The following is a 26,620-nucleotide window of genomic DNA, read 5'->3' on the forward strand; positions in this document are numbered from 1 at the left end:
CAGGGGCACCACCACGCATGTTTTTTTTTACCGTTGTAGGGAGCTGCAGGGAGTGAAGCAGCCCCAAGCAACAACAAAAAACACAAATGCGCTTGGGCGAAGGCTGTGAGCAGTGTAGGGTTGGGTACCCGCACGGGGTTGGACACAGGGCCTTCTGTCATGCACGACCTGGAGTTGGCTTTATGTGTGGTGATAAAATATTACTTTGCGTTCAAGAAACCCTAGAAATTCCCTGGAAAAATCAATGGCTAAAATGATATTATAGTTTGGAACTATAATTATATCTTACTTTACATTAAACAAAGGTTAATGTAACGTTATAGGTAAGTGAGCTGAGGCGTGAGTTATAGTTACTTTACGGTACAACTTCTAGTTACTAGAGGTAACTGTAACTGGTGCATTACATTGTCACTGACATTTTCGCCTATGATGTTACTTTAAATTTTGGGGTTTTTTCCGGTCACTCTATCTCTCAAACTGCGCCAAAGTTATTTAGAAAACAAAAAATGGCTTTTCTGTGAAAACTCAACTATAACTGCACAGGTGCTATCACTGACAGTGTTTATATATTATAGAGAGAGAGAGAGTAGGGAGGTCGCTTAAGAAACAGAAGGGAGAACTAAGGAGTCAGAATTGGGGTGATTATGTTCAGGTGGACAGATAGTCGGACACACAGTCTGATGGATGTGTGGATGGATTTGTTGCTGGAAGGATAAACAGACTCAATCAATCAATGCATTTATATAGCGCACTACTCACCCGGAGGGTCTCAAGGCGCTGGGGGGAGGGGGTCCGCTACTGCTCGAACAGCCAGGTCTTGAGCTGCTTCCTGAAGGCGAGGTGGTCCTGGGTCAGGCGGAGGTGGGTAGGAAGGGAGTTCCAAGTCTTGGCGGCCAGGTAGGAGAAGGACCTTCCTCCTGTGGTGGCTCTTCGGATGCTGGGGACGGCGGCGAGGGCGTGGCTGGTCGATCGAAGCTGGCGTTTGGGAGCGTAGAAGTTGAGGCGGCTGTTGAGGTATCCTGGTCCTTGGTTGTGTAGGGCTTTGTGTGCGTGGGTGAGGAGCCGGAAGGTGATTCTCTTGTTGACCGGGAGCCAGTGCAGGTCTCTCAGGTGTCCGGAGATGTGGCTGCGGCGGGGGATGTCCAGGAAGAGTCGTGCTGAGGTGTTCTGGATCCGCTGGAGTCTCTTCTGGAGTTTGGCGGTGGTTCCGGCGTAGAGGGAGTTGCCATAGTCCAGACGGCTGGTGACGAGGGCCTGGGTGACCGTCTTCCTGGTCTCGGTGGGGATCCATCGGAATATCTTACGTAGCATGCGCAGGATGTTGAAGCACGACGAGGAGACGGCGTTGACTTGTCTGGTCATGGACAGGGAGGAGTCCAGGATGAAGCCCAGGTTGCGTGCATGGTCTATTGGTTTGGGTGCGCTGCCCAGGGCGGGGGGCCACCAGGAGTCGTCCCAGGCGGAGGGTGAGGATCCCAGGATGAGGACTTCCGTCTTGTCCGAGTTCAGTTTCAGGCGGCTGTTCGACATCCATGTGGCTACGTCTGTCATCCCTTCGTGCAGGTTGGCTCTGGCGGTGGCGGGGTCGTTAGTGAGGGAGAGGATCAGCTGGGTGTCGTCGGCGTAGGAGATGATGTTCAGGTTGTGCTGGCGTGCGATGGCTGCGAGGGGGCTCATGTATACGTTGAAGAGTGTTGGGCTGAGCGAGGAGCCTTGAGGAACGCCGCAGATGACTTCGGTGGCCTCCGATCTGAACGGGGGGAGGCGGACTCTCTGTGTCCTTCCGGCGAGGAAGGAGGTGATCCACTCCAGTGCCTTCTCCTGGATTCCGACGTTGCTGAGGCGCTGTACTAGGGTACGGTGGCAGACAGTGTCGAAGGCCGCGGAGAGGTCCAGGAGGATGAGGGCCGCTGTTTCTCCGTTGTCAAGCAGGGCTCGGATGTCATCGGTAGCTGCGATCAGGGCGGTCTCGGTGCTGTGGTTGGCCCGGAAGCCAGACTGCGAGAGGTCGAGGGAGCCGTTCGTCTCGAGGAAGGCGGCCAGTTGCTTGTTGACGGTCTTCTCGATGACTTTTGCCGGAAACGGGAGCAGCGAGATGGGGCGGTAGTTCTTGAGGTCGGTTGGGTCTGCTGATGGTTTCTTGAGTAGAGCGCTGAGTTCGGCGTGCTTCCAGCTCTCCGGGAAGGTGGCGATGTCAAAGGAGGTGTTGATGATGTCCCGCAGGTGGGGTGCGATGACAGCGTCGGCCTTGTTGAAGACGTGGTGAGGGCAGGGGTCTGTTGGAGAACCGGAGTGGATGGAGTTCATCGTGCGGATGGTGTCTTCGGTGCTGATCGGGGTCCAGGCGCGGAGGGTGGTGGTGGGGGCGGTGGTTCGGTCGTGGCGAGCATGGGTTGAGTGCTGAAGCTGTTGTGTATGTCCGCGATCTTGTTGTGGAAGTAGGAGGCGAGGGAGTTGCAGAGGTCTTGCGAAGGGGTGATGTCGTTGTTTCCGGCGTTGGGGTTGGAGAGCTCTTTCACGATGTTGAAGAGTTCCTTGCTGTTGTGTGCGTTGTTGTCCAGTCGTTCCTTGAATGCGGTTTTCTTGGTGGTGTGGATCAGCTGGTGGTGTTTTCGGGTGGCGAGCTTGAGGGCAGTCATGTTGTCCGGTGTTGGGTCTCTGCGCCAGGTTTTCTCAAGTGCTCTGCAGTTCTTCTTGGAGCTCTTGAGTTCGTCGTTAAACCATGGGGCTTTCTTGCTGCCGGGTCTGCTCGGCGGGGTCTTCAGCGGGGCGAGGTCGTCTGCGCAGTCGCTGATCCATTTTGTGAGGTTGGTGGCTGCTTGGCTGGGGTTGGTTGTGCTGGTGGGAGGGTTCTTGCTCAGGGAAGTAGCGAGCTGGTCTGTAGTGATCTTGTTCCAGCTTCTGCGGGGAGCCTGTTGCTGGTGATGGTGGAGCGTGGTCCTTCTGAAGCTGAAGTGGACGCAGCTGTGGTCCGTCCAGTGGAGTCCCGTGGCGTGGCTGAAGGCGATGTCCTTGCTGGAAGAGAAGATCGGGTCGAGTGTGTGTCCGGCGTAGTGGGTGGGGGTGGTCACCAGTTGCTTGAGTCCGAGGTTGGCGAGGTTGTCCAGCAGGGTGGTGGTGTTGCGGTCGTTGTTGTTCTCCAGGTGGAAGTTTAGGTCCCCGAGGAGGATGTAGTCGGCGGAGGGGAGGGTGTGTGGGCTGATGAAGTCGGCGATGTCCTCGCTGAATTGTGTGCGTGGTCCCGGGGGTCTGTAGATGAGGGTGCCTCTGAGGGTGGTCTTGGGGTTGGCGTGGATCTGGAAGTGCAGGTGTTCGGCGGGTGCGAGGGTGTCGTCGGTGTTGGTCGTGATGCGGATGGTGTTCCTGTGGATGATGGCGATGCCTCCTCCTGTCTGGTTGACGCGGTCTCTCCGGATGATCTTGTAGCCTTCTGGGATGGCGATGACGATGTCGGGCGCTGAGGAGGCGTTCATCCAGGTTTCCGTGACGAAGGCGACGTCTGGGTCTGTGGTGTCGAGCAGGTTCCATAGCTTGACGGCGTGTCTGTGGACGGAGCGGGTGTTGAGCAGGATGCACTTCAGGTGGGTGCTGCTGGTGTTCGGCTTGGTGGGTGCTGGTGTGGCGTGGGTCCGGTTGCAGGTGAACTTGCAGGAGTGGCAGCTGAAGGGTCCGTGGGTGCGTCTCGGTGTGGCTCGGTAGCAGCCCGGTGTTCGGCCGGTGTTGAGTGCGTTGAGGTCGGTGGCGTCGTAGGTCCGACGGGACGGCTTCCGGCGGTGGGGACCAGGGATCCTGGCACTGGGCACGGTCCAGGCGCGGACGGGCGCAGACGGGCTTACCTTTGGCGCGCCTTCGGCGCACAATCGGCGCGCCCGCTGCGCGTGCACGCTGCGCGGACGCTCTGGGGGCGTCATAAGAAGGGAGCCGGCAGGGAGGGTCAGCTGGGAGGCGGGGAGCGCGTGGGCCAATCGGCAAGCGGGGGGGCGGGGTCGCGGCAGGAACGGCGGGGAAAAAACGGCGGCCTTGGTGGGCGGCCCTGCGGCGGCTGGGGCGCCGGATCGGCGTCTGGCAGGCAGCAGGTAGAGGTAGGCAGGCAGAGCAGGCGGGGAGCGTGGGGGCGACCAGGCCGTGGAGGGCGCAGTGGTCGCTCATGGTGAGCGATCAGTCACTAGACAGGTAGATGTACAAAAAGAAAGATGGACAAACAAAGGATAGAAAGACACACAGTAGATGCACATAGTGGGGCGACAGATAGACACACACAGTACAGGTATACCATGGACGTCAATTCACCAAATGCCTGTGGTAGCGGAAGTGAATTCACACGCCCCTTGACGTTCACTTTCACATACATATGCTTATACATGCATACACATCACACACAGACACTCTGCCTACACGTGCACTCACTTTCACACATACACACGCTATCTCTTACATAAGCACGCCCAAAACTGCAGTGAGTGAGCCCGGAGGGCATGGAGGGACCGTGACAGTCACACAGGCCAGGGCGCAGGAGTGTGAGTTGGGCGCGCTCGGGCGGTTCTGGGTAATTTGTGCTAAAGGTCATGGTTGGGGCTCACCAAGCTGATTTCAGCCCTAGGGACACCATGCCTTGGAGCCCACTGTTTTTTATCAAAGGGAAGCGGCTGCGCAGACACCTCCCCGAGCCTCATTAAGGCATCAGGGACCCTAGTAGGAGCTGCTCATTTATTTTTCACTGCTCCTAAGAAGGAGCATCTCATAATGCCCAAGGACATTTAATATACAATATTTTTACGATTGTAGTGCCCATAACAGAGGCAGGGGCACCACCACGCATGTTTTTTTTTACCGTTGTAGGGAGCTGCAGGGAGTGAAGCAGCCCCAAGCAACAACAAAAAACACAAATGCGCTTGGGCGAAGGCAGTGAGCAGTGTAGGGTTGGGTACCCGCACGGGGTTGGACACAGGGCCTTCTGTCATGCACGACCTGGAGTTGGCTTTATGTGTGGTGATAAAATATTACTTTGCGTTCAAGAAACCCTAGAAATTCCCTGGAAAAATCAATGGCTAAAATGATATTATAGTTTGGAACTATAATTATATCTTACTTTACATTAAACAAAGGTTAATGTAACGTTATAGGTAAGTGAGCTGAGGCGCGAGTTATAGTTACTTTACGGTACAACTTCTAGTTACTATAGGTAACTGTAACTGGTGAATTACATTGTCACTGACATTTTTGCCTATGATGTTACTTTAAATTTTGTTTTTTTTCCGGTCACTCTATCTCTCAAACTGCGCCAAAGTTATTTAGAAAACAAAAAATGGCTTTTCTATGAAAACTCAACTATAACTGCACAGGTGCTATCACTGACAGTGTTTATATATTATAGAGAGAGAGAAATTAGGGAGGTCGCTTAAGAAACAGAAGGGAGAACTAAGGAGTCAGAATTGGGGTGATTATGTTCAGGTGGACAGATAGTCGGACACACGGTCTGATAGATGTGTGGATGGATTTGTTGCTGGAAGGATAAACAGACTGGTGAGCGATCAGTCACTAGACAGGTAGATGTACAAAAAGAAAGATGGACAAACAAAGGATAGAAAGACACACAGTAGATGCACATAGTGGGGCAACAGACAGACACACACAGTACAGGTATACCATGGACGTCAATTTACCAAATGCCTGTGGTAGCGGAAGTGAATTCACACGCCCCTTGACGTTCACTTTCACATACATATGCTTATACATACATACACATCACACACAGACACTCTGCCTACACGTGCACTCACTTTCACACATACACACGCTATCTCTTACATAAGCACGCCCAAAACTGCAGTGAGTGCGTCCGGAGGGCATGGAGGGGCCGTGAGGCAGCCACACAGGCCAGGGGCGCGGCAGGGCAGGGCGCAGGAGTGTGAGCTGGGCGCGCTCGGGCGGTTCTGGGTAACTTGTGCTAAAGGTCGCGCAGACTGTTGTTTTTCAAAGACAAAAAACTAAATGACGCTCCAAGACTGGCGTGTTGTTTCAGAAGCAGAACCTTTAACAGCATGAGGGCGGAGGACGCGAGGCTGTCAGGAGAAGGGAAGGACACACATAATACTTTTCACCTCACCACAAACCACCTCCGTCACATTAGCGTGCGAAGGGGGTCACTTAACTTCCGCCTCCGTCAGAGATGATAGCTCAAGTAAGGGGGCGTGGGAGCCCGTTCAACTCTCACGGCCCCTCTAATTGGCATGTTTTCGCACTGCCTTCAGCTGAGGAGGGACCCCCTCCCGCTTAAACAGTGTCTCTTTATCCCCTGCCCTCGCGCTCATCCACAACAGTTCAATTCATAGGGTTTGCATTCGCCCCCCCCCCCCCCCCCGATAAATCAATGGCCCGGGCATGAGGGATGCATGCCCCTGCAAACAATTCAGAGACTGCTGGGGTAGGGGGTCCCCAGTCCACTTCCACATCTCTTGTCACCAACTAATGTGGGTGTCGATCTCAACAAATACGAACGGACTCACCCAAGGATTACTCCACACAGAGGCGTCCACTAATACACATACTCACCCACACACAGACACACATACATACCCCCTGCGTACATACAAGCATAAAATCAAACATAAAGACGGACATTTCTCCCTTCTTTCTTTCACTCCATTTCTCCTCTTTTCCTCTTTCACCCTCTCACCTCTTCTTTCTCTCCGTCTTCTTCTTTATCCACCCACTCTCCGTTCTTTGTGAATTCAGTTAACTTTAATAGATTATTTTGGATTATATAAAATCCTAAAACACATGCAGCTAGATTCATCAAGCCGAAAACGGCTCGCAAAGGGCCAGATTCTGAGAATCTGGCCCTTTGCGAGTGGAATTTTTGCAATTGGGATTCATCATCCCAAATGCAAAAATCGCTAATTGCGAAATCGCATATTTGCGAAGAATTGCATTTAAGGAATCTCCTATTTGAGATTCCTTAAATGCAATTCATTAACCATTTTCTATTAGCGAATTCGCTATTCCTGGCTGCTATTTACCACGAAGTCAGACTTCGTGGTAAATAGCGAAAACTCAGAAAAATGCACTTTAGTGCTTTTTTCTGAGTGGAATGTTACACACACACATGTCCTTTGGACATGTGTGTGCGCAACATCTGGCTACATTTGCTTTTCAGGGGTGCTACAGGGTGTCCTTTGGACACCCCAGGCACCCTTGAAATCGCATCCTTATTTGCGATTAGCAAATTGCTAATCGCAAATAAGGAATAACTCCCCAAAGGCCCATAGGAATGAATGAATGGGTGGGCCAAAGGCCCATAGGAATGAATGGGGAGTTATTCCTTATTTGCGATTAGCAATTTAGGAAGATGTAGGAATCGCAATATTTTTTGCAATTCCTACATGAATCCCGTTTTGCAAGTCCTTAATAGCGATTCCTTATGAATCGCTATTACAGACTCGCAAAACGGGACTTTGATGAATCTAGCTGATAGTATATAAATTGAAAACAACACGTGCTACTTGCCGAAAAAGTGCCTCGTCCGGGGTAGTAAGCGCTATATAAATGCAATTACCATACAATACAATTAAGAACAAATAACAAGAACATCCAGACTCACACCACATCAGTGCAGAACGTAACTGCCTTAGGAATCGCTTTCGTCGCATTGGCCAAGGTGTCAACTTGATCTGAATTAATAACATTAAGGAAATATTAGCTGTTTCCTTTTACTTTCTCTGTCTTTTTAGCTCCCACCTCTTCTTTATCGCTTTCATTCCGGCTTTCTCTCCCTTCGTCGCCCTATTTCTCTCCTGCTACCCCCGATTGTTGTCTTCTCTGACTTTCTCTTGCTCAGTTTTTTTTCCTTTCTTTTCTCTTACTCTATCACCGCCCCTCTTGCTTTCTATTTCTGTCTTTTCTGACGCTGTCCTTCTCACTCCCTATTATTTTGTCCCTTGAATCTTTCTTTTCCACGTTTCTCACACATTTTCTTTCGACCTGTCTCTTTTCTTCCCCGCATGTCTCTCTCTCTCTTTGCTTATCCTCCTTTCTCCCTTCTTCTCTATATCTTTGTCCCTCTCTCTGGCTTTCTCTTTGGTTCTCACCCCCTTACACTCCTTCCCTCATGCTGTTTTTTCTGTCTCTTTCTTTCTCTCCCCCATCTCCCGCTGAGTTCTATCTCGCTCTCTCTTACCCACTCTTCACAATCACGGTGCCCGCATGCGTCCACTGCCTGTTATCCCAGGGCCTGTGAAAGGGAAAGTGGGAAGTTTGAAGGAGCGCTGGCTGCCTCCTCCCTCCCTCCCTCCCCTGCTTCCTAGTGTTTCCTTCACTTCCTGTTGTGCACTGGTGCCAGACGGACCCACCCACCCTGGGATGTCAGAAGCATCGATTGAGAGTGCAGATTGGCTACTGCAACTCAGCGACCTCTGGCACTCAGGAATGAGCATTTTATATGCAACGAGGTCTCGTAAATGGAGATAAAAAAATTAGATGTGCAACAGGGGAAATATATTGTTTGGCTGACCCTTAAAAACGCCAGGGAGCCGCTGCGTGGTCTCAGCAGACAGCTGTTCGCATCACAGTTCTCTTCCTCACCTTCTCAAATTGCAATCCTTTTATGAGCGTCCCCCAATCCTGGGAGACTGACCATTAATACTGAGAGCACGGATTATCCGAAATGTGGTCCCACCCAACAAATAAAAGGGCCTGGAAATAAACTCTCTCGCGCATCTGAGCTCTGCCATTTACTTTGCTGACAAAGAGTTAGCTACTGCTTTCTGTATTACTGCATTGGCGATCAGTATTGTATCAGTTATCAGTGGTATACTTGAGTCACAACTAACTTTGTGCTTGCTTTCTAGTGATTGAGAAGTGAACCATTGATTTATGATGGCCGACCAAAGCAACATCCAGTCCGCCGCGTCCAAGAGCATCCGGCCCTTCCGCTCCAGCGAAGAGTACCTGGAAGCTATGAAGGAGGACCTGGCGGAATGGCTGAACACCCTCTACGACCTGGACATTCAGGTGGAGAACTTCCTGGAGGCACTGGAGTCTGGATGTGCCCTCTGCCAGCACGCCAACAATGTCAACCGGATTGCCCTGGAATTCCAACAGCGCTGCCCTGAGGCAGCGGGCCGTATGAGGCTGCCAAGGACAGATGTCATCTTCCAGTCTCGGAATGTAGTGGCGGGTTCCTTTGTCGCTAGAGATAATGTGTCCAACTTCATCCAGTGGTGCCGGCAGGATCTTGGCATCCAGGATGTTCTGATGTTCGAGACCAATGACCTGGTCCTCAAGAAGAATGAGAAGAACTTTGTGCTCTGCCTGCTGGAGGTGGCGCGAAGGGGTGCCAGGTTTGGCATGCTTGCTCCGATGCTCATCCAGATGGAAGAGGAGATCGAAGAGGAGCTGAGGGACCAGCTGATGGACCAGCTGAATTATGGTCATCTTGATAATAGCAGCCATCTGGTGGAATATGACCAAGGCCCCCAATCTCCAGTCTACCCAGTCTACCCAGTCCGGCGACAAAGGATCACCATATGCGATCTCCGAAACCTCGACGAGCTGGTAAGCTGGTCTTAATAATTTCTCCAGTACCTTATTTGCTATTGTGTTTCCCTCTAACCTTTGTCCACCCAGGGTGGCTATTTTCAAAGGGTGTGATTGTGTTGATAGGTTTACTTCACTTCTTTCCTCATCTCGTTATTTTGGCCTAACATGCTCAGGCCTAGATATCTGAAGTTCTTTATCACCCTTTGAATCAGCACCAGTCCTGGGTGGGAAATCTAAAGATTAAGGGAGGATAAATTATTTCTTATATACTTTGCTGTCTGCTTGTTATGTTATTTGAATCTTGATATAGTGCACAACTCATTCCCGTAGGGACATCTCGGCATGGGATCGGTAGGTAGAAGAAGTAGAAGCATCATTAGAACAAACAGGTTTAAAGATATTTTTTAAAGCCAGATAGATTTGTGTATGAAGGGATAAACAGAAGGAGTTTGTTCCGGTGGTACGGGCCAAGGTAAGAAAAGGCTCGGCCCCCATGTTTAGCAGTGCGGATATACGGGGACATAAAAGATATCGACCGCTAGATTGCAACTTCCTATTCTAAAAGTATTTTGGTCTACTTCTGCCATATAAAGACTTGCATACCCTAAGAACACATTGCAATGGCACTGAAATTAGTATTTAATTTTTAAGGAGAGTGTTTAATAGTTTCAATGTGCCTGGAAGATTCGGTATCCCCCTCGTATCCCTTAGTCACTCTCATGTGGAGGTCATCTAACGAAATGATGTCATTCTATAAGGCTTCATTAGATGTGTTGTCCTTTCCCCTAACTTGTGATCATTCTAGTTGTTTATTTAGTCTTAGTGTGGGGTTCTCCTACAGAAGAGGAGTGGTATAGTTTTTCACTCTAAACTTTATAGACTTTACTTACAGGTGATGGATGGAGTTGTTGTTTAGCCTAGAGTTTATTGTATTCTAACACAAGTAATAGATGGAGTTCTCTGCTTTAAAGTTTTCAGAGTACTCACGGAGGACACCAACAGAGATGTAGCTTACTCTGGGATTTATAGCATGATCATTATAGTGATAATTGCTCTGTAGTATCTTTCTGAAGAGACTTGGAGTTGTATTTTAGTGAGGGTAAATGTACAGGTAATGGGGATGCTATCTACTTTAGACTTTGTGGATTTCTTGCACATGTAACTGATGCAGTTCTTTTCTCCAGACTGTGCTGCACTCATAAAGGTGAGGATTGGAGATGGTTACTTTAAGTTTTACAGCACTTTGATACTGTTGATGGCAAGTGTTGTCTTCTGCTAGTGTTGTAGGTTTCTTGCACAGATTATGGATGATGTTGTCTTTGCAGAGCTCCTTCCAGGTAAAGTTTGGTGTTATTGTATGTTGTAGATTATAGTGATCTCATTTGAGAACTATCTTCCCACCAAGGCAAGGGCTATAGCGATGTATTTACTTTCAGACACCGTTATAACATTCTCTCCAGCTACAGAAAGGGAAACAACATTTATATCGCGGGCATTACCATGCATTGCCTTTTACAAAGCAATGCCTTTATATATATATATAGGTATATTGGTGTGTAAGGTTATAGAGTAGACTGGTATGGATGTTTTAAGAATTTAGGACTGGATAGAAGTATACAGAGGAAAGGGTGTTTTTAGGGTTTAGGGGTGAGTAGGGGTATAGATGGTAAGAGTATTTTTTTTAATTTAGGGGTGGGTAAAGGCAGTGCCTATTTTGAGCCGGTGGTTTCCAGTGCTTGGCACCGGCGCTAAATTGTCAGCACCGGCAGTTATGACAGTCTGCCGCATGGTGGCCCGGTTTGTCAAAATTGCAGATTAACACACCTAAAGTTGTTTATTTGTTCAATATACATTAAAAGTTACTACTACCTGCTGCTTACGTCACTCTTGTAGCTTTGGGGGCCTAGTCTGAATTGTTGCACTTGTACGGTGTGATGATCAGTAGTTGGTTCTGTCATTGGCAGGGTCAATGGGTGGTGCAAGTTGCAGTGGCCTCCTGACAAGGGCCCTGGCACTTATTGTTTTTTTTTTCTTTCAACAAATTAAACGCTGGGCAGGGGTATAGGGTGGTAATGGATATTTTTAGGGTTTAGGGGTTGCTAGGGGTATGGGATGATAAAGGTATTTTTTAGGGTTTAGGGATGGGTAAGAGTATTGGGTGGTAAGGGTATTTCTTAAGGGTTAGAGGTGGGTCGTGGTATAGGCTGTTAAGGGTATTTTTAGAGTTTAGGTATGGGTATAAGTGTAAATTATTAAAGTTAAAAAACATGGTAAATAAAAATAATTTTATAAAGGGGGATTTTTCCTCCAATAAAAAATGTAAATTAAAAATAATTTTATAAAAAGAGGTTGGGGGGTCTCACCACCCAAATCAATTATTTTACAATTGCTAACATAAAATATATATGTATGTGTGTGTGTAATTATTTTGGTTGGATCTTGGGCTTGTATAATTTTAAGAATACGCATATCTGAAGATTAATCATCCAAGGAACCCTGCCATATACCTTTTAGTAAAAATACACAAGGATTGACAGAATCCTCCATTAAGACCCATGGTAAGTATGGTTGGCTCTCTTCTGGAAAATACATCCAGATTTATAGACCCATTTGTGCGTGAATATGTTACCAGCCTGTCCTCGAATATCCAGGTTTCATATGATTTTCTGGGCAAAATTAGCAATATCCTGTGGCGCAACGCTTATATCATGGCTACTATTGATGTCACCTCACTCTATACGTCCATAAAACAAAACTATGGAATACAGGCCTGCAAATACTTTCTGAGATCCCTCCCACTGAACCATGCACAGTACACCAAAATGATCATCACAACGCTAAGGTACTGTCTCACTCAAAATGTCTTTCTATTTGATAGCAAGGTCTATCTTCAAAGACGAGGAACTTCCATGGGTGCCTCCTTCGCGCCCACATATGCAAATCTATACATGGGATGGTGGGAGAAGGAGGTGGCATGGTCGGGGACATATGCTCACTACATGAACAAAGCACTTTGGGAGCATTTTATTGATGGCTTGTTTATAATATGGGATGGATAAGAAATTCAACGGCAAGAATACATCAAGAAGCTGAATGGTAACATGCTCAACATTCAGTGAACTTCTAAGTTGAGCAAGACCAGTATCGAATTTCTGGATATGCTTCTAGATATAAAGAGTGATACCATCAATACACATATTTTTTGGAAAGAAACTGCTTGCAATTCGATCCTGCATGGCAACAGTGGGCATGCCAAAGCACTGAAGTGGGGCTTCCCCTCTAGCCAGCTACTAAAAGCTCGTAGTATTTGCTCTTCAGACACACATTTTCAAATAGAAGCAAAGCTATGGTGGAGAGATTCTTGGAGAGGGGTTATACCCATACAATTCTGAATGGGGCATATCTGAGGGTGTCATCTAAAAACAGAGAGGAACTGTTGTTTGGTATCAGATGGAGCAGAGTCCATAAATCTGCCACAACAGGAGACATCGACTCGGATTAATTCCAGATTCATATTTTTCTGGACTATAATAATGAGCATCACTTTATAAGATCACTTACACAGAACTGGCATGTCCTTAAGTCTGATGAGCATATAAAAGATAAAATAGATCAATGCCCCCAGATCACCTATCGGAAGGCCAAATCGCTGGGAGATATATTGACCAGAAGCAAGTTCATTAATGATGAAAAGCAGAACTGGCTAACCAAGACAAATTTGGGCTTCTAGAAGTGTGAACGTTGTAAGGCATGCATACATGGTACAAACATGAAGACATTTGAGGGTAAACCTCATCAAATAACTGCATCACATGCAACCCCAACGTTGTCATCTATGGTCTCGAATGTGACTGTCAGATGAGATATGTTGGGAGCATCATCAATAAAGTACAAACTCCTCATCTTGCAGCACCTTAGGGCCATAAAGAACCAGGATAGAAACTAACCAATGGCCAAACATTTTAGGGACGTGCATCAAGAGATCTCCAGTTGCTTGAGATATTGTGGAATTAAACACATCAAAGCCCACCCTTGTAACGGTGACTGGGAACTTGGGCTGCATAAATGTGAATCTAGGATTATCATCTTGATGAGAACCGAGAAACCCTGAGGTTCATGACCTAGTTGTAGAGTTACATGTCCATATTTGACGGTGGGGTCGCCCAGCAGAAACATTCTGGGACGACGAATCGAGTAGACCAGTGGTGGTTCTGCTGGTCACTTCTCCGTGAAGGCTCTTGCGTTTTCAATGCACTTTGAACTAAATTATATATGATGCTTTTTTCATTGTGATGTATATTAATCCCTCGGTTATGTAGAAGATTGGAATATTCCTGCATTTACAAATGATGGTTGATTAGTGTACGATGACAATCATTGCTGTTTTAACACTTTTTGCACCATGAGAATTTTGCACATGGTATGAGATGATCTTTCACATTGGACTTTATTTGATCACTTTGCAGCTTCATAGGACAATTTATCTGGTGGTTCTACCACACAATATGCCCTCTTGTACTATCATTTGGGCATATATCTGTGAGAGGCAATGATTATTCATGACGAGATGTAGGAGATTCTCCTACAAATATGGGAACTAGAAACTGAGCATGTTTAAGGTATTCTTGTTTTAGGCACACAATCTAAGCACCCTCTAACATTAAGAGATGTAGGGGCACTGCTGTATTAGCATTTTTGCACTACAGTACTTTACAGTTATTCTAGAAAAATATTATCTTGTCTAATGACCCGTAAGCAGCCACTGATTTATGATATAAAAGGTGTATGCATGCAGAACATACTTGGTAGGATAATAGGTACGAGCATTCATGAGATATGTAGATATAAGATTCCACATCACGCCACTTTACATATGGGACCGTTACTGCCAAATATCGGTGAGATTTGAATCTGGGCGCGGTATTTTGACTGTCCATTTAGACTGGAGAAATTTGATGTATGAATGGCTCTGGGTCTTGCAATAGAACTTTTTTGCAGACCCCTGCAACATGACCTCATCTGGATCAGACATGTGACACCTTACTCATAGTTGCTGTTACACAAAAATTCGTGGAGGAGAATAAAATTACATTCTAGTTTGAATAACCCTCGTTTTCTAATCCCCTAGATATGAATTGTTGCTATGGGTAAACTTGTCATAACATCAGCACTCCATGACCTTGCAGGATGATACTGTTCATACAGGCTTATTGTTGCAAGACAGTTGGATGTAGTATCCTCCCATATAGGAACTGTTGTGGCTGTTAAGTCGTGCTTGACATCTGCACCTTATGATTTGCACATTGGCACTTTATATAGATGGTTATTGCTGCTAGATATTTGGATGAGTACACCATTTTATCCATGACATATATAACTGATATGACCCTATATTTTGTTAAGGAATATTTGATTAGAGAGCCACCCTTACTGTGAGATAGAATGCAATCCGTGTTAGCCAATATGATTTCGTAACATATATCCATATATCTTAGATCAGAGCTGGATTCACAAAAAGATTATGATAATCCCCCGCAGTATTATTATTCTGGGATCACGCACGTAGACACTTTACATATTTATTAATGCCACTATATGCCTGGAAAGTAATATGACCTTTTATCAGGCATGTTTTATCTAAATCGCTTGTCTATACATATCCAATGGTCTCTGATGGAAACTTTTGCGACATACCCGTGTCAAGATTTTACACCTAGGCACTTTATATACCTAGTTATTGCTGCTGGACCTGCAGAACAGAGCCTTAGTTTTGCATCATGCACTTTGACACGATTGCACAACCAGCAACCGCAGGACTTAGGATAAGAACCAGCAATTAATGCAATTAATGGGATGTGTTAAGAGACATGGTAATACATATTAAAGTAATTACTATGTATGATTTTTTTTAATAAAGTATTCATTGCTGGCATATTCTGTGTGTGGAAATTATATGAGCATGTTAGATTTTGTATTTCCTATATGCACGTTGTCAATAGTAATAATACGTCCAAATGTGGAGCGGTTAATAAATGATATCACATGTAAGATACTGCTCATTAGAATGTATGCACAATCATGGACATTAAGTATATAATCATAGCTTATATCTGAACAAAGTGTAAAAATGCGTGTATGCATGCTGTAGATTGTTTCCTGGGAAAGTGTTGTGAGATCATCATGGTGTCAGAAATCGGTCTTCAATATAGTGAAGGTAGCAGTTTAGTCAGCCGCGGCCAGGGTAGGTAAGAGCTGTAGAGTGCTGGAGACGGGGGGGTGAGGGGGTGGATTTGAATAGAGGACAACGGAAAATGATGTATTTATTTAATTTTCCCTCGTGGTCGTCTGTCGAATCCCCCCCCCCCAAACCGGCCCACTGCTCTTATCTGCACAGGCCGCGGCTGAGTCTAGCCCTCCTGAATCTGGGGCAGTGCAATGAAAGAAGGACTGTTCTTAAGTCACAGTGGTGGACGGATACTTGTTGCCCAGTTGAAGGCGTAAGCCAAAACGTGTTGGCGTCCTGTCATTGTTATTGTCATTAATAAAGAAATATATCACCATCCTGCAGTGCCTGGTTTATACGCATGACGGTTCTACACTCTGGTGCGGCTGTCTAGGTGATGAAATATCACTGGATACAGTGATGGGTATATATTTTTCACTTACTTTAGCATACACTTACCTTGTGTTGTAAAGTTATATGCGTGGTAAAGGTATATGCGTCGTAAAGGCATGCATGGTAAAAGTATGCGTTGTATTGTGATACAACCATAAAAACATCCTCAGATCAAGGATTATCCCATTTCTACTAAAACCCTCCCTAAACTCAAGCACTGACAACATCACTGAGTCCCAGTCTCCTTCTACAAGAAGCTTCTTAAAGGCTCTCCAAGTCTTTGTTTCCTGTCTGATAGATATGACCCAACGTGGCCGTTTTCAGTGCAGCTTTCCTCCGAATTTGCTTTCTATACTGGGAAAAAGCCTGAGCTGTATAACATGAGCATGAAAACATTAATTCATTTATTTATCTTTCAAATCTATTTTGCTAGAAAAAAGGTAAGCTTACAGGGTGAAAGCAAAGCTTCAAGGTCTCCTTCATAGGGTCTATGGGGAAGTGGCCACTGGTGATGGTTATGCTGACAGGACATCCATTAGACAGTAAGCTAACCATGTGGCCACTAGTGATGGTTATGCTGACTGGACATCCATTAGACACAGAGCTAAAATTGCAACTGCTTACCAAGCTGCAAATCTGTACACTGACCAGCGAAACACTGCATAACCCACCCAACCCCTAAAGGTTGGAGGCAGAAGACAAGTCGCCATCAGACTGAGTGTGCGGGTAAAATACCCACAAGACATTGCATGATACAGGCAGAAAGTGGTTGAGTGGAAGTCAGTCTGAGCATGCACGCAAGGGCCTGCCAAGTTTCCCCTGAGATTTGCCTTGCCTGGGATGCCATCCGCAAGAAAGGTATTGGAATCCAAACAATGGTTCAAGTACTACATAAAAAGCGACAAGGAATTTATAAAAGAGAAATGGATCCTTATGACAATTTTAAGCAAGAAAAGAGCAGGGAAAGGAAAAAAAAAAATGCAAAAAACAAGTGCTAAACATATAATGAAACACCCAAAAACCATGTAAATAGAATCACTTCAAATTTATAAAAAAAAATGTTAGAAGTTTTTTTGTATAAAACAGTAATGGTGCTCACAAAGTTACACAAACAATATGACAGTTAAAGACAGTAACATGTGTAAACAAACAAAACTTGGCTGAGGGAAACACACCAAGATGGTTCAAAACAAACCAGAAACCCATAACAAGCATTGTGTCCTCTTCATTCCAGGCCACATATTAGCGTAGATGACGTTTCAACCCAGAGTTAATTAAAGGGTCATCATCAGGACAAAGCAGATGTTACAGCGTCCACTGGATATCAATGAAAAATCTGTATTGACAGAATGAATTGTGTCAATAGAAAGGTGCTTCCAACATGCAACTGTCAAGACGTCGGTCCCGATACACTGAACTATACATAAAATATCAGTGCCCCCCCATAGGAGGTAATTAATACTGGTCCACGAAGCTTGGAATATCAAGATTTAAAAAATATATCTGTAGGGATCAAATCAGAAATACAGGAAGTCCACCTATGATGCTGTTAATGGAAACGAAATCAGTGTGCTCATAGAAGTAGCAATTTTACTGCATGCATTCCGACAGCATATCGGTCCGGACAAACGTCTCCAGCAGGATCAGGATGGAAAAGAAGGGGCCATATTCCTCACACAAACATGTTTTGAAAGACTGGCCTGACCCAGTAGGGAGAGGGCGAGTCTTGCAATCCGAAAGTGTGGCTGGAACACACATCTGAATACAAAAAGCTACAGGTAGAAGGCAAGCAACAACGTGGAGGTCATGAGGCACTTGACTTTGGAGGCTGCAGATGGAGGGCGCGTATTGCTCAGTCTGAGTGCGAGGAGGAGGAAGAGGAGAAGGAGTTGGTGGTGGTGATGGTGGTTTTGGGGATGCAAATGGCCATTGAGTGGAAATGGTGGGCGGCAGGCCATGCATCTCTCCTTATGTGTAGGTGGAGCTCTGATTGTCCTGGAGGTTGCAGTTTGAGGTCCTGTCCTGCTCACTTCAGCCATGTGCTTTCAGGGCCTAGATTGCCTTAGCCCTGCAGAGCAGGACAAGGGATGCCTTTGAGTTTTTTCTCCCTGTAGGATTAAACTCTGCTTTATGTAATCGCTTACTGAATAAGGCCAAGAGGAATAATTAAATTACTTTTTCTGGTTGAATTCAGTAATGTGTTTCTTGATCACAGATGACATTTTTCAAGAATGTATTGATATTTGCTGTATAATAACCAATGTTATTGGCTTTATCTAAGTGCGATTGAACGAGTTATGTTTTTCTCTTTTTCCAATGAGTTTATTCCTGGGGACAATTGGGCAAAATAAGTATTTTTGTATAGCGATAATTATTTTTTCAGGGTCAATATACCTATTTTCCCTACAGTGTACAAGCTCTATCTGAGACACTTGTAAACTCTTCCAGGGTCAATAAAAGAGTTTTTCTCTAGGATTGTTTATTTTGCTAACTGCCAGCTGGAGCATTAATTTTTTCAGACAAAAGGTTCATTCGTTTCCCCCTACCAATGTTATAAGAGATTTTTCAAAAAGAGATATTAATTAGAGCTTTCTTTATCATCTGTTATTTTTTTCCCTGCAGACTATTTCTTTGCTTTATATTTCAGTGAAGCGTTGAAAGTTTGTGGAGATGGTTTAAATAAATTGTTCTGAACCAAGAAGTGCTATTTTTATTCTTCTGTATGGTGTTAGTGGCTTTTTATGGGGGATTATTTTCTTCTTCTTTCGTCCTGTTGATCTTTGTGCCATTGGCAATTTATAACCTTTTCTGTCTCAAATTAATGTGCTTTGTTAGGGGCTATTCATAAACCTTGTTTTCTTCAATGATTGACATTTGGGAAAATGTGACTCTTCGTTGGTGCGCCTACTCATAGACAAAAAGCACTCTTTTATTGGACCAATTAGTATTTTGTTGCGAATAGTTGATTAATTGGTAGGTGGAGGTAAATAATGAAATTAATCATTAGTAAACTAGTTATGTTTAATTTATATTTGATGCTGCCAGACATCAGAATAGAAATGCGATCAAAATGTATGTGACCTTATAAGAGTATGCTTATTTTTTATTTTCTTGGTAATTTAAAAAAATGGCTCTTTTTGAAGAAAATATGTAGTAGAAGAACGTATTGAACCTGGACATTTGGTCGATTTAGGATAGCTGCAAGAGACAATCTAAGTAGACAAAGCTGTGTTGAAGTTGTATTGCTCAGCAAAAATGTTAATAGTTTTTTCCGGGCCCTCCTTTGGTTGATGATCGATTGAAAAGCCCATTAGTTTACACCTCCCAGCCATTCAGCAAAATAAATAGCAAACGGTTGTCTGTGCGTTGAGGAAACAGCATGTCAATTCCGTCAGGATGGAATCTGTGATGGAAAGGCAGATGCCATCAGCACTCCTGAAACCATTTATTGGGTTTCTCCAGGAGTCTGTCCACAGAGAGTACAGCCGGAGGAAGATGGCAGCATCCCTTAACACTCTGGTGAGATAGCTGAGCGGGTTGAGGCATTTTCCAGAGAGATGTGTAGGCCACCATCAGGCTACCAGTGTTAATGCTGGCATGTTGACATATCCTCAAATGTGACACCAGGCCTTTTTTAGGGGTCCGGGGAACATGAGGAAAATATGGACGGTCTACATTTGCATCCTCCCTCTTACGATACACAACACCACAAGGCAAATGTGACCCGCTGAGGTTAACATTGTGAAACTTTCCCTATTTCAGAAGACCAATCAATAACTTTTTTTTTGTTCTTCAATAAAGGACCCATAGTATAACAATATTTCCATGGTTCTCTGGGAGTCAATTAAAAAAATGTAAAGGTATGGCCTCACACACCCTTTGGGTGTCATGCTCCATTATCGGCAGTCCTTGCTCGCCAGAGAATTTTTCTTTGCATGACTTCTAGGCATTTTCTCTCTCTGGATGCTCTCCTGTCCAACCTAAACTGTCTCCTCCATTTGAGGTGCTTGGATGTGGGCATTAATGCACATTCTTCCCTGGGACTGCTGGACCTTCTCTGCGGTGTCACCTCCATTGATTTATTTTATTTTATTTGCATTAGGTTAGTTATACAGCATGGACCTAGTCCCCTATGAGTCCCAAATTCAATGGAGAGAGTGGGCTATTTTCAACCACCAGAAACTGAAGCTTTTCTGGCAAAATGGTAGCAGGAGGTTCAAAAACTGGCATTGTCTAAAAGCACCACGAAGACTGGCACCAACTGTCTTAGCTCTTTTCCCAGTAGGCACTACCCATGACCTCCATCTGTCAAAAGACACATCTTTAAACAGCGCATGACTTGTCCAGGTCATGTTCTGAGGTCCGTGCTACCTGGGACCTATAGCTAAGAAGTGCCACACCTCATGATCAAGCCCCAACCAGAACCAGCACCAGAAGAACCACTTTTCCAAGGTCTCCTCTCATATCATTTAATGAGGAGGTACAAGGGACCCTGATAATCCAGAGTTGTGTAACAGGAAGTGATGACAACGGATGTTGCTCTGTCACTCGTGGAGCTTCTATTTTCAGAATCACTGTATTCTCGCAGAGTCGCATCCAGTTGTTCAACAGTTCCATGGACCTTGAATCTCTGCATTTGCGCTTGAAATTGAGTTTCACCATCTCAACAGCCAGAAAGTGTCTAAAACATATTACTGTTCACGTTTTTTAGATCATGACATCTGATAAATACCACTTCTTACAATCCCAGCGTTAAAGCGTAACAATGCAGCGCGTGGCACTGAATTCAGCAACAGTCTTGCGGTGTTATCACAGTCATAGGGGTAGAAAGGGGATCATGGATCCATAATGCGTTCAAGGTAAATGTACCCATTCACCCCAGTTGTGTAGTAAAAAAAATGTAGCCATAGTTGGGTGCAGAATGCCCCTCACACCGAGGTGCCACTGCACCTGCTGCACAATTGATAATGGTAGTGACTCTGAACACAGTGTGTGGAAATAGTGACATCTTGGTAGGTCCGGTTCTTGCAGAGCTTATTTAATGAAGTATTCTACTTTAAGTTGTCGCAATTTTCTTCCCATGTATATGACGTCTCCATGAAGAATGGAATCTGGAATTAGACGAGTGAGGCCATTAGGATGAAGACGTTATCGAACGGGGCACGGAGCTGCAAAAGGTGGACGATTCTCCTGTAGACACTGCCTACATATGCACACCCATAGACACACACTCTTACATAAACACACTCAAAACTGCAAGCACACGCACAACATACGCACATTTAAAAGCATTTTCTTAACTTACCTCAGTTGCCAGCGAAAGTCATTTCCAGCCATTTGAAATAAACTAATAGTGAATAATGTAATATTATTCACTATTAGTATAATACTAAATTGACAAAATATGAGGTGTATGAAGCCCCCACCGACGAGCTGCTTCTGCTCCTGCCGCTGATGTTGCCACGTGTGACGCTAGGGGTCGCAAAGGCAGTACCAAGGGGTCCCAACTTAGGGGCAACCCCAAAATTACCTCCATGCGAGACCGGCCCAGGTTGGCGCACAGTAAAAAAATATAGAAGAAGATCTTACTAATAGGTAAAAGAAGCGGATGCAGGGAGGGCTGGGTCCCCGTCCCTTGCACCGACTGCCCCAGTGGTAGCTACGCCTCAGTTAACGAGGTACAGAAGGAGCAGACAGACACACCCATGACATGAGTCTAAAGTAGGCATGTGAAGCTGCCCGGCGCGGCTGTCATGCCATGTCTGAGCTGTGCCCCAGTGCTGAGGCCTGGCAGCCGGCTTGGCATCGTGTGGGCAGCGTTAAGTGCAGGGTTAAGGAGGGCAGCGCACTCCGTCGGCTGCGTGGCTCTCTCGGAAAATCACTGCTTCGTGTTTTCAGAAGTTAACGTCATTTTTTCCATTGTTGAGTGGAGTCTTTTGTGTAACCTCTGGCTTGAGCCGCGGTGCGGATCCTGTGGTGAGAGGCGGGCTCTGCCCGCCCTGGGCGGCGCGCGCTGGTCGCACCTGCTGCAACAAGACAGTCTCTCGCCCCCTGGGAAGCCCACGTCTGAGCTTCTAATGGGATAACCGGAGCAGGAATCGAAAAATGTAGAGCTCTGGTGGGGCATCACTGAAGCTCTGCCAATGCCCCCCAACCTACAAACACACCTACTACGTACCTGCACCTCAATTCTGGACTAAAATGCTGCCAGCCGTTTCAATTCTATAATATCTTGATGTTATGTAGTGCCAAAAATCCAGTTTTGTCGCTGCAGAGTGCCGTGTATAAATAACAGTTGTTCTGTTGATCAATGTAAAGAAAGATGCTCTATTTATTTATCGACATCGGAAGGATGTAGGTTAGAGTACTGATTCTGCCTAGTGACCTGCAGATCACATCAGATGTTGGCAGTACAGACCGTCATCTTTACACTGCTTTGACACCCACATCCGGCTCTCCTATTGTACACCAAAGGGTCTTCAGCATAGTAGGCAGATCTAATCTGCCGACTTTGGAGTTGGGGAACCATCTAGTCTCTGAGTCAGCTATACATCCTGTGATTCTAGTCAAATCACTTAATATCCTCGTGCCTAACAAAAATGAATGTGTCCTTGTGTAATGTAACTGGTGCTCATGTACAGCCTCGGGTCGAGTTTGCGCTATATAAAACTGCAACAAATATATATATATATATATATATATATATATATATATATATATATATATATATATATATATATATATATATATATATATATATATATATATATATTACGCACACCATCCTAACATCCGGGTCTGGCAGGACGTGCCTGTCGCCTAAGCTTTCCTCGCAGAGCAAGAGCCAAGGCCAGGCCCCATTCATTGTGTGACTTGGCAGAAAGTGGGCACCGAGGCTCCACCCCTTTCTTTCCGCCATCTCTGCAAAAGAAAGGACCGCAATCAAGGCCTGTTGGGATCTGACGGGGTTGCGGGTCGGGCGCCTGGCAGCTCCCCCCCCCTCCCCCCCCCTCCATGAAAGGCAAACTGCCATTGTGTTGATGACCCAAGGGAGGCCACTTTTCAGCCTGGGCGGGTCCGCCTCGAGATAGTGGCCTTCTGGGCCCATTTAAAAGCCTTTCCAATTAAACATCACCGTAAAGTCACAAAGGCAGCCGCGTTTATAGGATGAGTCGAGCTGAGGTTGTTGTAAGACAGAGGTTTTCAAACTTTTTTTCTCGGATCCCCCCCCCCTCCCCTCCCCCCTCCCCCAAAAAAGCAGAATGTTTTGAAGTCAGGGCTCCCCCTGCAAAATGTTATGGCAAGGATCAGGACGCAGGAGAGCAGGGCTGAGCGCAGATGCGGGGCTTTTGAGATCATATCATGGATACTTTTTTTGTAACTCATAATCCACAATAAATGTGAAATGTGGGGTAAAATCGTCAAACAATGACACAAATGGACTGAAAAACAGTTTTTGCCATAATTTGGTTATTGTGAGCCCCTCACACTCCTGGGTCCCAGTGCAACTGCACCTACTGCACTAATAATAGCGGAGTCCCTAAGTAGCAGTCTATCGCCTCTGCCTCTTTCACAACTTACTGACCAGGCCTGGCCATCACTCAAATCTTGAAACATGTTATCCATCCCCCTTTTTTTTTTGTTTTATGTAGGGCAGACTCGGCCCAAGGGCAGAGGAACACTTTACATAAGCACCATTTGCATAACACAAACACGAGGTCAGATTCACTCATTATTTTTTTAAGCATTGGGCGATTCAATGATTTGCCCAGAATCACACAAAGTTGCGCTGCTGTGAGGACTTGAACTGAGTTCCAAAGTAGGCAGCTGTCACCATTAGGCCACATCTCCTCCCTTTTGGAAAAAAATAGCTCCAGTGTGTTATCTCAACATTTCTGCAGCAAAGGTGCTCTCATCTTTATGCTACTAAATAAAATAAACCCTCATCTTCCTTTTTTAGAGACAGTCAGTCATAATTGTGTATTGCCGCACAGTGAAAGGCCATTCGCAAAGCTTGACTGGTCACCTTTCTGTTGCTTTTTGCTATATTTGGGTATTAAACTGGTATTAATGAGGTGAAACCTATGCCCAAAAAGTGTTACCAAATGTAAAAATGACAAAATAACAAAGTAAATGTATCACAACATGTGCTGTATAACGCCACATCATTTTCCTTTTCTTGCCACACAATTTAGTCAACCCTGTCACAGGATTTGGTCTTCTCCTGCCGCATAATTCCAGTGACCCTGGCTTGAGTTGGCGCCTCATAACATTGGATCCTTTGCAACAGGTTAAGCAACAACATTAAAAGCTGATGAGGAGCTAATATCAGTGGCGGCTGCTGCTTAACGACGGTGGTAGGGCAGGTTGCGGAGGGGGGGGGAGGGGATGGGAATGAAAAAATAAAAATGTAAAAATCACTTACCTGCCTGCCAGCCTCCGGCCAATTGGTCTCCAGCATTGCAGGCAGATCTAATGTTTGGCATCGACAGATATTCAGGCACACCATCTTAACATCCGGGTCTGACAGGACCTGCCTGTCGCCTAGGATTTCCTCGCAGACCAAGAGCCAAGGAGTAGTCATACAAATAAAATACCTCCCACTTCGAACAATATATAACACTTAATGTCTGAGCAAAGAGAATGAATCCAGCCCTTCCTATGAAGAGCCATGGGAATTGTACCGCTGTAGAAAATGTGCAGAAAATGGTGCAGTGATGGATATTGCATCATGATTTTAAAGGACTTTAGCCCCAAACTATACATTTGCTTAATACTGACTTATCTCAATAATTCTTTCCATCTTCTTTCTTTCCTTTATGCTTCTTTCTTTCCATCATCTTTCTTTTCTTTTTTTCTTTCATTCTTTCCATTTTTCTTTGTTCTGTCCATTCTTCTCTACTCTGTTTGTCCATTTGTTTAGCTTTCTATTCTTCTTATTCCTTTGTCTTATCATGCTCATGGCCTTCCTTTGCATCTTCATTTCATCTATTCTTGTTGTATCCTGTTATATGATAATTCTTTTTCTCTTCTTTCCTTCTATTGCCCTTCCTTTCATCTCACATTTCTTTTTTGTTACTACATTACATTCTCTCCTTCCATTTTTCTTTGTTATATTTTCCTTTGTTACATTTTCCTATTTAATTTCTTCTTTCTATCCTTCATTCTTTTTCTTTATTCTTCATTTGCAATATTGTTGTTTATTTCCTGTGTTTTTTGAACACTCAGTTCATCATGCTTCTTTTTCTTTCCTTCCTTCATTATTTGCATTCTACTGTGTTTACACTGTGCTCTGACTTCATTTAACGTATTTCATCTTTGCCATTTTAATAATATTTCTTTCTTTCTGTCACTTTTTTAAGCTTTTTTTTTGCATCATTTGGTTTCCACCTCATAGCTGTGTTTCTGTAGTCAATTAATGGAGCGTTTATTAGTTTCTGTTTGTGGCTTGAGATGGCTTGTGAGCCAGAGATAAACGTTTGGAAGGGTCATAAAACAATTTAATCTGCACAACACCACCACCCCCGATTAAGCTGGTATAGCGGGTGCTTCACTACGCACTCTGCAAGAGCCACATTGTGTGAATGGGCAGAAAGTGGACACCGGCGCTCCACCCCTTTCTTCCCATCTCTGTAAAGGAAAGCACCTCAATCAAGGCCTGCTGGGTTGCTGGTAAGTCGCCCGACAGCTCCCACCTACCCCCCACCCCTAGCAGCTTGGAGTGAGAAGGCAAACTGCTATTGTGTTGATGATCCAAAGGCGGCCACTTTTCAGCCTGGGCGGGGCCCGCCTCAAGATAGTGGCCTGCTGGGTCCATTTAAAAGCCTTTCTAATTAAACGTCGCCGTAAAGGCGGCCACGTTTACAGGATGAGCCGAGCTGGGGTGTTGTACGAGATGACGTGACTGACCTCCCGTGTGACCCCCGATGTCAGGAGTTGTTTTGGGCCTTGTCTGCAGCTGCCACCCCCTCAATAGCGCTCTGCATCTCCGCGAGAGAGAGGGTGGTCGTTGAGAGAACAAGAGAGCAATACACAGGCCCGGAGGGCGGAACAACGAAGATGGAGAGAGAATGTGGCGTCGCGGCTAGAGCGGCCGACTTGGCAATCGGGGAACAGTGTCCGTGTAATGGCCCGCCGGCCCTGGGCTCAACATTATTCGATTCTGAGCAAATCACTTAATCTTCCCGTGCCGAAAAAAATAATAAACGTGACCTCGTGTAAAGTAACTGGTGCTGATGTAAAGCGCTCCAATACCTTAGGGTCGAGTTCGCGCTATATAAAACTGCAAGGAAAAAAATACATGTATAGCCAGGCTGTGATTGCCCTCAAGAGTTTGGGTGCCTGTTCAGATTTGGGCACGTGGTTTGAGGAGTAGATTGAGGGGCACTGGCAGGGCGGCTGCATGCCCAGTGGCAGACTAACAAGAAGTGCGGATCTGGGACACATCTGGATTCAGAAATAAAAGGG

At 45.5% G+C, this 26,620-nt stretch overlaps 1 protein-coding gene across 4 annotated transcripts in view; it reads left to right on the top strand.

The window, feature by feature from the left end:
- Window positions 1–26,620, top strand: part of GAS2L1 (growth arrest specific 2 like 1) — a 244,743-nt gene that overhangs the window by 48,517 nt on the left and 169,606 nt on the right. For all 4 annotated transcript variants that reach the window (XM_078667178.1, XM_078667179.1, XM_078667177.1 and 1 more), the window contains one exon: window positions 8,847–9,552. In XM_078667178.1, the coding sequence (XP_078523304.1) occupies window positions 8,872–9,552 (681 nt within the window). In that variant the 5' untranslated portion in view covers window positions 8,847–8,871. The remainder of the gene's footprint in view (window positions 1–8,846; window positions 9,553–26,620) is intronic.

The sequence above is a fragment of the Lissotriton helveticus genome, chromosome 11 (genome assembly GCF_964261635.1).
Source record: "Lissotriton helveticus chromosome 11, aLisHel1.1, whole genome shotgun sequence".
Lineage (NCBI taxonomy): Eukaryota > Metazoa > Chordata > Amphibia > Caudata > Salamandridae > Lissotriton > Lissotriton helveticus.